The following is a 15000-nucleotide window of genomic DNA, read 5'->3' as shown; positions in this document are numbered from 1 at the left end:
CGTTTCCTGATTATTCCTGTTTTAATTCATAATGCAAGTGGCTTTTTCCAAAACGTCACGAGACACTGACACAATTCTATTATTCACAATTCACATCTTAGTGCTTTTGTTTTTTTCTTTTATGACGTTGATGTCTCATAGACATTGAAATAAAAATATGCCCGGAAACCTTAATCTTATATAAAAGATTTATAACCGAGAAAGAAAAAATATTTACTAAAACCACACATGGAATAAAACAGAAATATAGGAATATATATATATATATATATATATATATATATATATATATATATATATATATATATATATATATATATTATATATATTTAATGGAAGACCTCGTACACAGGAATTGAAGACATAATGCCGGGAAAAATAATAATTCATAAAAGTAAACCTTAAGTGAAAATGTGATATGGTGTAATTTGTCAACAGATGTGATTAACACCACCTATTGGACCGAAATAGAACATTTGAACGCAACTTGAAAGCTGAAAAAGAAAAATATTCCATGAACAATATATATATATATATTGTTCATGAATATAGTGTCTCGTGACTTAAATTTTTTTTTGTGTGTGTGTGTGTCGTGATGTTGCGCTTTACAAGTATTCTACTGAGATCGGCGGATGTTTTACCACCTATTTTTTTAGGAATTTTTAAATATTTAATTCATTTGTTCATATATTTCATTCACTTGCGTCTGACGGCTAACGTGATTCATATGGTATGTTGTGTTTCATGCATGGTTTATGTACTTCCACTCACGCACGTATATTATATATATATATATATATATATATATATATATATATATATATATATATATATATATATATATATATATATATATATATATATATATATAATTATATATATGTATCACATATCCACAGGTGAAAAATAAGAGACGTAAAGTAGTTCCTCACCTGTGATAAATGAATCACGTGCTAAAGTGATTAAACAATTATGGGTAATATATATATATATATATATATATATACTATATATATATATATATATATATATATATATATAATATACACATAATTGTAATCACGTTTAGCACGTGATTCATTTATCACAGGTGAGGAACTACTTTACGTCTCTTATTTTTCACCTGTGGATATGTGATACATATATATATTATATATATATATATATATATATATATATATATATATATATATATATATATATATATATATATATATATATAATATATATATATATATAATATACGTGCGTGAGTGGAAGTACATAAACCATTGCATGAAACACAACATACCATATGAATCACGTTAGCCGTCAGACGCAAGTGAATGAAATATATGAACAAATGAATTAAATATTTAAAAATTCCTAAAAAAATAGGTGGTAAACATCCGCCGATCTCAGTAGAATACTTGTAAAGCGCAACATCACCGACACACACACACAAAAAATTTAAGTAGCTTCTCTTTTAATGAAGATACACAAACCTCCGGTACATATAACGACGAGCAGAGAGATTAATTTCTTAGGATATTAACCTCGCTGCCCCACCCAAGCTAAATACAACCAGGAAATTAAAACAGTTACCCCTTCCGGCCCCCACCCCCAACCCCCGGCCATCATCTCCCTAACCTTTTTTCCTCCAGCTTGATTTTTTTTTCCCCTGTCGACGGGAGATAATTGAGTGTCAGGAGAACATCATTCAACCTCTACCACTCTCTCTCTCTCTCACAAACTCTCCTGTCTCTCTCTCCATCCTCTCCTCGCTATCTCTCTCCTCTCCTCTCTCCTTCGCTCCCTCTCTCTCTCTCTCTCTCTCTTTTCTTCTTCTTCAGGTGACCTCCAGTAGGATCTGTCACACAATTTCATTATCCTCCACCTTTTTATCTCCCTGTATTTCGTTTTTTCTTGTTGTTGATTCTCTCTCTCTCTCTCTCTCTCTCTCTCTCTCTCTCTCTCTCGTCCTTTACCGTTTCACCAATGTCCTCCGACAATATCTTTCCATCACCGCGGCAAACTCAACAACTCAGCCTCGTCCGTTTCCCCTTCATACAAAAGACCTTCCTCCGACAGACAGAAGCAGACTCCAGTCTGCCATGAAAAGTAGAGGGCCGACCTTTAGAAGAACATCATGGTTTTTGCGATTTCATATGAAGAAGGATCTTTGTTAAGTATGTTCTCTTTTTCTAAGAATACGATAATCATAGAATGAAATGAAACCGAAAATAAAACTTCGATACAAATATAAATCTTATTCTAAACTTTTACGGCAACGTCATCTCCAAACTATTATTTAACCAAATTATCTTTTTGTTTTGCAAATAAAATTAAGTTAGACCACAAAAAATATTCTAATCATGCATACTTTGAATCATTAGAAGCCAGATTTTCATGGAAATTAAAATGGTGTGAGTTACGTTGTGGCATTTCAAATTTCACTGAAATATACGGAAATGTATCTAGTACTATAGTAGATTCACATCAACCGTGCATTTGATGTTTAGGCCAGTACCTTACGACGCGCCTGATTGGCTGTTGATAAGCCAATCACAGGGCTGAAAACTTTCAGTCTCTCTCGAGAGTTCACATAGGCAGGATGTATGTTCCACCTCTCCTGAAGGATACTTTTGAAGACGCATTCCTCATGAAAGGTGGAACGTAGATCCTATCCATGTGAACTCTCGAGAAGACTGGGTGTTCCCAGCCCTGTGATTGGCTTATCAACAGCCAATCAGGAGCGTCGTAAGGGACTGGCCTAGACATTAAATGCACGGTTGATGTGAATCTACAACAGTAGGTATCCAACCTCAATATTATTAAGAAATAATGCAATTCTCCGCAAGTCTATCAAACCATGAAAATTACCCACTTGTTTTAGGTCACCTGCTACCAGTCAAGATGCCCTGATTATTACAAGATTTACGAAAAATAAACTCTTGTAAATTCCTCCATTCAAAAAAAATACTTGTAAAGGTGCTTACTGTTTTAACTGGATTGTGTTGTTATTTTTCCTGGTTGAGTCATCAACCGGCGGTGACCAAACAGAAGAGATAAAAAATGTCAATATTTACTAAGAGAATGGAAGATAATCTATCTCTTATCACCTGTCGTTCCAGGTTACACATGTGAAATAAAAGGGGAAAAAATCTGTGCGCACCCGCCGTTTCACCTTGGTGATTGTTTCACAAATTTTCGGAGAACCTTCAAGCCTTTCTACCTCGATAACATTGTCATGACCGCACCTATCCCACCCCACCCCACCCTTCCATCTTGAAAACATTCCTTACAAAACCTATCTTCCGTCTCCAGTTTTAAGAGCTCCACGAGGACCATCCCAACCACTCACTCGCCACCATCTAGTCTTAAGCCACCCCACCCAGTCTGCTGCCTGTACACATCAGACACAAACAAACGCACAAACCTCGTAAGTCGTGGTTCGTTCTTCGTCTTTATCACCCAACTTGTCTTATTTACCAACACCCAGCCTTGTCACTTTATCCCCCATTCATATGAAGCCCTCCCCTCCTCCCAACAACTCTCCTCTACTATGTCTCTATTACCAACACCTTCGCCACTGCCATCTAGTGCTCAATTTTTCATCCTCAGAAGATATCTCCTCCGGCGTCCTTGCCACTTTTCCCCTTTGTGCTCTTTCCTGTTTGGCGAAGGAAGTCTACTTCTTTTGGTAATTTCTTTCTAGGCGTCTAGTTACCTTAGGTGTCTATTACACAGTATAATCTTTTCGTTTAAGAACTTTTTTATGGTCTCTTTAGCCAATAAATATGCTTAGTCTAACGCCGGTGGCTAAACAAAGAAGATTAGTTTCTAAAGTTATTAAAAATCACTTATTTACATATGTACAATATATAAAATTTTAGTGAAACATTTCTAGACAGAATCTCTCTCTCTCTCTCTCTCTCTCTCTCTCTCTCTCGTCTCTTCTCTCCCGTCTCTCTCTCTCTCTCTCTCTCTCTCTCTCAATTCAGCGAAGAAAAAAAATTATATAGGTAATCTGCAGTTTTCATTGCTCAATGTATCTTTATTAGTTGAGTCATTTATCTATACCGAGTGTCTTCAAGAAGCAATAAATAAAGGAAGAGATTACAGAGGAACAACGCAGTGACAGCATAAAACTGAATTGTAGTTAAAACGTTAGGAATATCGCTCACGTGTCAGCTTGGAATCTTTTTGAATATTCAGAATGGTTTTCCAATTATCTTTGAGGAATTCAGTGCATTTGTCTTACACCAAGACGCGCTAAACGTGACAGGATGAGCAGATACACAAAATTGTTCATATAAATCTACTGATACAGAATCATAGACAAACAAACAAGCATGAAAGAATCTTGCGCATGAACGCCTCTAAGAAAATATGCTAGCATGTATATGCACGATACATACTATTTATGCTCTTTGCACTGCATGCAAGAAAAAAGAAATCACAAACTAATATTATTGTGAGAGATGTTTCTATTCTTAATTCGTTAATGTGAAATCGTTCGTTTTCAGGAATCTCCCTTGTTTTATAATACGTATACAATAAAAGATACGCACTTATTCTCGCTTACTTCTTGTTTCACATAAAAGCTAAACTCTCTCTCTCTCTCTCTCTCTCTCTCTCTCTCTCTCTCTCTCTCTCTCTCTCTAAACTGGCTACAGAAACATGTCCACTACCGACATTTACTCCAAAAATTCAGTTAAACCCGGTGAGCATGTCTGCCTCGGTTGGTTATAACAGTTTCCATCTTTTTTTTTTAAGAAAGATAAAGTGGCCCTCGGGAATGTATTTCGAGGTTGAATTGGTAAAGGACATACGTCACCCCCGTTATATTTCTATAAAAATTAGAAACATAAATGACAGAACAATTAAGCACCCAGATTACAAATGAATATTTACATCAAACCGAAACTTCATTACCAAGCCATAATACTCAAAACGACTACCGATAAACCATCCACACACAATATATATAATATATATATATATATATATATAATATATATATATATATATATATATATATACATATATATACATAATTACATTGATACTAATTAAGGCCAGATAGAAAGTTCTCATTATATCACCTAGATAAGCCCGAGCCCTTATTATTTATTCGGCAAAGTCATGACCCCTCAGAATAAGTTAGAGCCATTATGAGACGACCAAATGAATAATTAATGATCTACCCGTGGCATCATGATAAACTTCGCCAATAATTCTTCTTCCATAACACATAAATGAATCAAAGGACTTCTTTCAACCTGCAACGCTACATCCAGCTGTCAAATCACTAAATCCCTTTTTAATATTTTCACGCTCAAAAATGTTTTCGGCTAAATGTTAAATTACTTGGGATAATTTGTCATAAAAACGTGCCCTCCCCAAATTACTAAGAGCTCGCAAATGATTAAATGCGACTCCTACGCAAACATATACATCATTGGAGGATACGGCTACCTGTGCATTTCACTGGGCTTACTTTATGCGATTAAGACATTTTAACGGGGTAAAAATAAACACTTGTGTGTGTGTGTGTGTGTGTGTGTGTGTGTGTGTGTGTGTGTGTGTGTGTGTGTGTGTGTGTGTAAAACACATAACCACTAGGAAAATGAAGCTACAGTGAAAGATCGCGTCTTTACTCGATGCCATTCCCCAAACATATTGGTCCTGCTTGAGAAAGAACAGAAGTGAAGGCAAAAGATTTTACACTCCGTTATTTCACCTGTCTCGGGATCACATACCCTGTATTTATTTGACATCACTTTTTAATTCCTGTGAGAGAAGTTCACTAAATAAATTATCCTAATGACAAATCTTGTTGGGGGATATGTAATGTTTATGTATAAGTTAATATAAATTATTTAATTTAAAATGGTGTATCTATATATATATATAATATATATATATATATATATATATATATATATATAGTATGTGTGGTGTGTGTGTGTGTGTGTGTGTGTGTGTGTGTGGTGTGTGTGGGAGTTTTTGTACCATATATATCATATATATATAATATATGTGTGTGTGTGTGTGTGTGTGTGTGTGTGTGTGTGTGTGTGGGAGTGTTTTGTACCATATATATACATACTATTTCAATTATATGTGTATGTTTACAAACCATGCAAACACAAACATAACTTGCATACCTTACTGCGCATGTTCAATGTTAATTAAAATATATATCAAGCAGGTTGATCATTTCTAAAATTCTACCGTACGAATTGTGTCCACTAGATGAACAATTAAATTATTCATTTCAGACTTTAAATGCACCTTGTTGTAAATGAATAATCTATGTATGTATGTATCTACCAATCTATATAATATATTTCCTTTGAGGATTAAAGGACGCACAAGAAAAGCTTAATTTAATAACGTGTATTGAGTTGCTTTTAATTAAAAGCTCTCCTTCCTCTCTTAACTAATCTGTCTCCCTTCTCTCCATTTCTTCTTCAATTTCTTACACAAACGAACAAGATGAAACGTTTACATTAATCAACGTTATTCCTTGGTGCTTTAACTTGAGTTCACCATACATATATGCATATATATTCCTCCATGACAACTGATACGTTTTTAATGACCTACCATTTCAACATAAACAGTTTTTCCTTTCCTTTACTCTAGCGCAATCTGCGATAAAATATAAATCTGATTGTGAGGACTATCTGCTCTGACAATTATATTAGTCGTATTAAGAAATATATTTACCATTAACAAGACATCGTCTCCTAAATCACAGGTTTTTTTTTTAAAGGAAAACTATGGAAAAATAAATGTTGAGCTACAAAGGCTGTTCTTATGTATTGGTAGGTCACTTAAGAAAAGAAAAACATTAATTCAAACATAATCTAACAGCACATATTTAGACCTTATTTTAGCAGATATATGAACAAATGTACATAGAAAATACACTATGCACATGAAACCTTTGGTAATTTGCTGCAACGTCTGAAAACATATTAAACATAACAATCAGCTTTTTTAAGCATTTTCCTAATAACACTTGATGCATAAAAAATGACCTGACTACAATGTTCGAGGGATTTTCCAAGAGTGTCCAAATGTCTGAGATTGCAATATAAATTTGTCAATTCATAAAGGGGTTCAAAACGCTCATGGTAATGGTCACCAGTGACACGGAAGGATTTTTGAACATTTTTGTCACCATTTAAGTCTTCTATAACATCAAGGAAGACCGTCCTCAGTAAACGGCACGTATGCACAATCATTTTTCAACTTTAAGATTAATCAATCAACAAAGTATCATAACAATTACATTAATATCTTCGCATGCAAACGACAGTTGGAAAATAGCTTAATAAACTTTCACTGAAAACTTCATCACAGAGTGACAAAGTCAAATTAATTACTTTTCTACGCTACGGTTCCCTCAATATCGTCAGCTATCGAAGTTATTGAAATAGATCTTGCAGTTTTCTTTATAAAATAATTATATCGCCAAAATCAGAACTCAATTCTCTTTTGACTGGAAGTGTATATGAATAATGGGCACAAGTAAGCAAGTATATAAGGAAATAATAACAGCTTGACGGCAAAGAGAGAGAAAACCTCACGGAACCCAGCAATCCGGGTATTGCTGAACTTCAGATTGAGCCCTCTCTACCTCAAGCGTCCATTCACTTTTAAGATATAATCATCGCACAATTAAGATTGCCATTTGCAAACTAATTAAACTAATTAACTCTAACAGAGCCATTCTACTGGGGATACGCAAACAATCTAAACCAGATGAGAACAAATCATTACCAGCTACGTAAAACCAATTAAATATAAAGTTGATCGTTCTATCCGCAAAGCTCTCGACTTTTCTCTCATTTCATTAGTCAAGGTCCAAAGAAAATGAAAGTCAATGAGACAAACAGAGAGAGAGAGAGAGAGAGAGAGAGAGAGAGAGAGAGAGAGAGAGAGAAACGTTCACCGAATATAATTACCAAGAAATTACCAAAACAAATTTTAATGTCATCACCGATATACCTGGAAAATTTCATAATTGCACAATCTTATCCTTTTAAAGTGGTTAACATTCTGCAATTACTCCGTGCTTGCTTTCCATAGCGAATACACACATGTACATAAACCACGATTATGCTGCAGAAATTGTCCTTTCGAGAACAAAAATATGTCAAAGCAATTAATAAGGTAATATATCCAAAGATGCCGTAATCCTTTCCAGCTTACTTGAGACATGTGTAAAAAAATAATAACATCTCATCAGGGACTACAGATCCATATTTCGAGTTTATAGTCCAAATCCTTCACTAATTATGAATTAATAATCATAACTACAAAGTTCAGTTTGTAATAGATGTAAAGCCTCTTTTACAATGGAATCAGTGGCATTCGTCTTCATGAACCATACATAATATTAAAGTACTATAATAGGGTAAACTGTTGGCACAATATATTCTAAATAACACCAAAAATAAGCTTAAGTAAGTACCCCCACCAGAGTCAACTCATTTATACCAAAGTACAAGTTAGAGCAGGTGGACCGTCAATAACTTCGAGGAATCTTGCAGCTATAAACTTACCACTTCTCATCAACACAGAGGTATCAGCGTCACAGAAACTTGCATGTAGCACTTCATATATGCCAGTATTACAGAATAAGGTATATATTATCACAATAATAGCCAGTAAGCGTAATTACTGAATTTCCTAAGAGATATTTCATACATTTGAAAATATAAATCATGTACTTACGTTCGAAGCTACAGCTCATGATACACGTACCTGCAAAAGATAGGCCACGAATTAAAAAATAGTATGGCTAAATCTACTTCGGTAACTTATAACTAGAGCAGTAACAATTGAACTAAAAGAAATTGCAAAATATGTCAAATATGAAATCCTAAACATTCATGACAATACACTGCATACTATATATACATTCTATATACATATATACCTATATATATATATATATAGATATATAATATAATAATAATATATATATATATATATATATATATATATATATATATTTATACAAAACATGGAAATGCAGGAAATATAGAATCTAAAAGTATATAATATTTTAATAAAACAAAACCAGAATATATATATATTCGTGCAGAGTTACTTCAGCAGCCGAAACAAAGCAGAAAACATTTCCGTGAAGCCAAAACAGGAGGCAGTGCAATATATGGCACTGGAATTTGATCCACGAACAACTCCAACTTTCCAGGCAGATATTCTGCAGTGTTAAAAGGTTATTTGAAATTAGAAATCAGACAACCACCAAATTCAAGCTAGCCTATACAAAAATACATGTTCCCTCCTTTCCTCATCCTCACACACAATAAATGAATAAGTGTGTGTGTGTGTGTGTGTGCGTGTGTGTGTGTGTGTATGTGTTAAACAACGAATTCCCCGGGATACATGCTGACGGTAATGTTCTCATGCCGTAAAGGTAAAACTGCTTTTACTTTACAAAGTCTTTTGCAATTTCTCATTTACCAACGCACTGAAATAACCCGCCTATACTCTTAAAGTGAACTGATACAATAACGCAAAAGACACTATATCTAACGGCATTCCAATGAAAATTTCTCCACGATATACCCACATGTCAGCCCAGAAATAAAGCACAAAAGCATTCTTAAAAACGAAATGTTTTGATACAGGAGGGTTATGGATAAAACTATAAAACAGCTCTTTCCACAGCATGAGTATGATTTTGAAGGTCAGACGTCTGAAGTTCAGTGCCCTTTTGTTTATCTGCCATTTCCACACTAAGGTGTACTACCCCAATGTGTCATGATCTTCCGAATCAATTGCTTGAGCCGCGTAAACCAGTTTATGAACAAATTACGAAATTCACATAAAAATTATTTCATTTTTTCCTGACTTCAAAAACCTGGTAAGACGTGATTACGCTTAGATTAACAATAATTACATATCTCTAAGAGAGAGAGAGAGAGAGAGAGAGAGAGAGAGAGAGAGAGAGAGAGAGAGAGAGAGAGAGAGAGAGATTCTTCAAATCTATACATTCTCCAAACGTAGTTTAGTGGGAAATTTTTCGAAACCGTAAGAGCAAAATTAACATGAAGTGATTTGCATGGGTGGATTATTCATGCATGTCCGCTGATGTGACACATCACCATAATCCCTGAAGCCAAGAGCCCGACCAATTAGCAAAAACAATCCTCATGCTAAAGCTATTTCAGATCCCGCAGATATATAAGTGCTGTTTAGTGTAACTCACTTAGAAAACCTCTGCACAATTTTTTTTTATCTTTCTTTTCTTTGCAAAATTTTGGTGGAAAATATGTGTACATAATAAGATCATCAGAGTGAAATCAAGAAGTAAAACGTACATTATTTCTTATAGTTGACATGAAAAAAAAAAATAATTTTTTTAAGTTCACGAAACGAAAATTATAAAACGTAAAAAATCCTAAAGTATTAGCTTATGAGCCATAATGATTATCTAATTTATCCATTATCTTAAGTAGACTCTTAATATCAACGCTTCAAATGTTCCATTACACAATTTTAAACAGCAGTAATATATTACAGCCAGGTTGTTTTCCCATCATGAGATTTATTTTATTGGGTCAAAACGTCCACACGGCATCCATCCCTACCCAGACCTTTTAGGCCTCATTTTCATCCTCTTACTTCTTTCCTCTTAGTTCTTGAAGCACGCAACTGGTCCCTCTTTCCATCCCTCCGTCTGGCATTTCTTCTCGCACAATAACTCCCGAGAGCAAACAAGCGCCAGACTCTTCATTTGGTGCAGCTTTTAGGTTCAACTACTGGTATCACCACACTTCGATTCTTGCAAAGCCTGCTTCTGCTTCTGCTGCGGCTCCTGCTTCCCTTCCAACTTTCAACTTTTGCTCCTATCTCTGCTGTTCCTCATCTTCATCGGCAGGCGGCCAAGGTCATACATCGAGCATTCCACAAGAACATTTTGACACCATCCAAGCTTTCGTGCGGGTAATTCAACCTTGAGAAATTCATGCCTACTGACGAATGCGAGCAACCGAAGTCAGGATAAACGCCGCCGATTTTACGGTCTCCCTGAAGTATCAATTGCAAATAAAAGGCATGCCTGATTACGCTGAACAGTTCTTTCTTCTCTTCTTTCTTACAACATCCAAAATGGCAATTGCTTACAAGCAACCCTTTTATTATGTTTTTCCTTTGTTATTTATTTTCTTTTACCAGGGGAGAAAAATCTACTTTACCCTTTGACTGTTAAATCAAATGTGAAACCCTTGAGCAAAATTCTTCAACAAAAGCAGCTATTTTGCTCAAATACTTCAATGCTTTCTTCGGCTTTCAAGATACAAAGGACTTTCGAACATCCATCCCTTACCATCCAGGCAACATTTTCTCTGTATACCCCTTACTTTAAAATTTCCGAATTTTACATTTTTCCACTGGTTATTGTTCTCGTTCTTTCAACAGACCCAAACAACCCGAAAGCAATCTAACTTGAGAAGCATCCCTCAAAAAGCACTGAATCGTCTGTTCACTACCACCAACTTATTCCTTGTATTTATGTTTTTACCCCTTTTTACGAAAAATATAATAGGCAAGTAATTCCTTTGCACTGCTTCGACCCTTTTCCCTTCATCACGGCGTCATCTGTATTCCACTTCAATAAAGGATTGTTGGTTCAACATTCCCATCGCTGAAAACCTGCAGAAATTTTCTTTTTCCCTTGTTATGCCTATTTTGTACCTTAACTTCTACCTGTCTACCATCATCTATCGCAAATAGTCCCACAGCATCGCATCTACAACTACCATCCTTCTCTGATTTCAGACTGCATTATCAGGAAAATCTTAAATGATTAAGTAAAAAAGACACTTCCCTGACACCCATTTCTCCTTTAGAAACTTTTCCTTGGTCCAGGTACACCCTGTATACAATGGTCAGCAATAGATCACCCTTTCACCACATCTACGTATCTCTCCTGTAAGCCCATCAATTCCTGTACCACTCCATTTCTCAGCCTCTACATACGTTGTGCTTCATAAACCCTCAAAAGTCACTTCCATAAGCATTAGCATATCTTCGTTAACCCCCTCCACTCTAGCATTACTCAGATCTTCCGGCAAATTTTCAAAATCTCTTTTTCTCATCCACTTTGTCCTAGACTACCTTACTCATTTCCTTGTATACAGTATTTGCGGTTATATGATTATATTTTCTGTTTGCAACTGCAACTCAAGGAATCATTCTTATACTTCAAAATCCCCCTAACCTTATCGTTAAACCAATATTCCCCCTTTCCCTATTCTCGAATATCTGCAGACACTCCCCAAGCACATTTTCCACCAGCCGACTCCTTACATGCAAAATCTCCTCCTTCTCATCCATTTTACACTTGATAATAACATTTACTGACACATTTTAAGTGGAACATCTAACAATTATCACTTTTACCTCAACAAGATATTGGTCAGGAACAGTATACCTCCGAAAATAGATTTTCTGTATATTGCAGTCGTCAACCTACTTTTCTATTGGCTTCTATCTGTTGTGTTTTCAAATAAAATTAAATGAGAACTTTTCTTCATCACTTTTCCTTTGCCAAGTATACCTCTGTCATTTGGAACCCTGTAGTTTCAACTATAAAGTTCTTCCAAAACCAATTTCAACACGATTCTTTCAATTCTTATTTATTCTTGCATCCCCACTAGTACGAACATTAAATATATATGCATATATATATATATATATATATATATATATATATATATATACTGTACGAATATCTGTATGTATGTAGTGTATGTATGTATATATATATATATATATATATAGTATATTATATTATAGATATATATATATATATCACACAAATTGTCAAACACCACAAGAAAATTCGAAACATGGTTTTAGATCCTGACTGGTGCCTGCTTTATTGCCAAACAAGAGAGTTCGTAAGAACATACAAACGCTTGGAAAACAAGTATTTGCACCTGACAGGTGTTTGTAGACACGGGACTACCTTCATTAGTGACAGGTCAAATTTTTCATACATTCTCGAGAAGTAGTTTTCCCCTTGGGAAAAAAGGTGGACGAATATATATATATATATATATATATATATATATATATATATATATATATATATATATATATATATATATATATATATATATATATATATATTTATTACTGTCACTTACAGTGTGACATTATTAACATTCACAAACATAAAGCTTCAAATGTTTAATATCAAATTCATTCAACCATGGAGTAAATGGCGTAGAGGAATTAAAAGTGAATTAAAGCGGTATGTCACCAGCTGGGCGCGAACCACCGACTGGTAGGGGAAACGATGACTTCTCAGTAACACTGACCACTGGACTATAAGTGGTTCGCGCCCACATACTGACGGACCGCTATCACTTAAAAATACCCCTCCGGTGTTATTCGGAGGCTGAGTAAATAATAAACATGCATCGGTTATTGTATATATAATATATATATATATATATATATATATATATATATATATATATATATATATGTATATCTATATATATATGCGTATTCATACATACCTACATATATATATATATATATATATATATATATATATATATATATATATATATATATATAGGATATACACTATATATACATGTGTGTGTAGTGTGTGTACTGTATAATTATAATCCAAGATACTCTTTTGTATAGGATATTTCCTTTACTCTCCAGATTTTAAATACACGTTCCTTTTACTCTCACGACTGATGAAAGTCGTTTGTTAAAAATGCCTAGAAAGTCTTTTTAGTGTGTATGGAACTTATTACCTTCAGTGACTCAGTTACATCACACCAACCACGCACGATGGGAGATATGAAACTTGTATTTGTGTATGAAGTTGTTGGCATCCTTAGTAAGTTTGCGGGAATTCACCAATGTTGTTATAGTCGAGATATCTTACCTATAGATGTTCCTAATTATGAGGGAACTCCATAAAATCTCACCTAGTATATAGTCACCTCGTATATTCACTGTTGCCTTAGGAAAACTTGCTGACATCAATGTGATATAAGGAACTATAATACTTCTCATTTACAGTAACAAATTCCTAGAAATAGCAGTCTACACTTGTGGGTGATGAAGGGAAGAAGTAATTTTAAGAAATTCTTTGCTTTCTCTTATAGAGATATCCATCCCCTAATCACTTTCTCCGCAAGAAATTTGCAAGAGCGTAAGTTCTAATTCCACTCAGGCAAAAAACACAAAAATTTTGGCTGTTGGTACATCACTACCTAAATTCCTTTCCTGAATTAACATTGTTCGTGGTCTGATATTTTCCCAATTCCAGTTATATTCAGTGAGTATAAACTTAACTGATGCATATTCGTGATTTTAAAAAAGAGCAAGCACTCATGCTGGATCACAGCTTTTCTTGATTAAACTACTTTTCCTACCACTGCTTTTCTATTTCAAGCATTCAACATCAAGATACAATAAGTGCCATTTCGATTAGTTAGCCTCTTTCTTCCTGTTCATATGTGACAGGTTAGACTTTACCTTCGTTAATAATGTGCAACTCGACGTTAACCATCAAGCCTAGAAAAATCATAACTGCTGTAAAGGAGAAATGTGGGTTTGGGGATGTTAGCGTTCAAAATTGAGGTAGAGAGAAGCTGAAGGATTTCAAGTTAAAAGTAAGCTGCCGAAGCTTTGAATGCGGCTCTCTACAACAAATACACAAATGCAGAGGTTCCTCGCTGATAATAAGAGGACAAGAGTTAAAGTGTTGTTGAAAGAAGTCTGCAGAACCGTTGAGTACTGAAGGGTTCAACCCAGAAGAGGGTTTGATCACCCGATTCTCTCTTTTCGACAACATTGTCAGCCACACAATCACTTATGTGGTATCACTGCAGATTTGGATAGGATGTGCTCCTTTTTGAGTTACTGAAGAATGTGAGGCAAGATGCCTAAATGAAGTATATCTGCTATGTTGATGAGGTCTGTTCTTGAACCACT

The 15000-nt window shown here is 34.7% G+C and overlaps 1 protein-coding gene across 1 annotated transcript in view; it reads right to left on the bottom strand.

The window, feature by feature from the left end:
• LOC135219790 (tyrosine-protein phosphatase Lar-like) overlaps positions 1–8763 on the bottom strand; it is a 1028451-nt gene extending 1019688 nt beyond the window's left edge. The window contains 1 exon segment of the mRNA XM_064256864.1: positions 8734–8763. Coding sequence (XP_064112934.1) covers positions 8734–8752 — 19 coding nt within the window. The 5' untranslated portion in view covers positions 8753–8763.
• Between the last annotated feature and the right edge of the window lie 6237 nt (positions 8764–15000).

This window comes from Macrobrachium nipponense, chromosome 1, assembly GCF_015104395.2.
Source record: "Macrobrachium nipponense isolate FS-2020 chromosome 1, ASM1510439v2, whole genome shotgun sequence".
In the NCBI taxonomy this organism is placed as follows: Eukaryota; Metazoa; Arthropoda; class Malacostraca; order Decapoda; family Palaemonidae; genus Macrobrachium; species Macrobrachium nipponense.
This window is presented reverse-complemented; position numbering and strand designations above follow the sequence as displayed.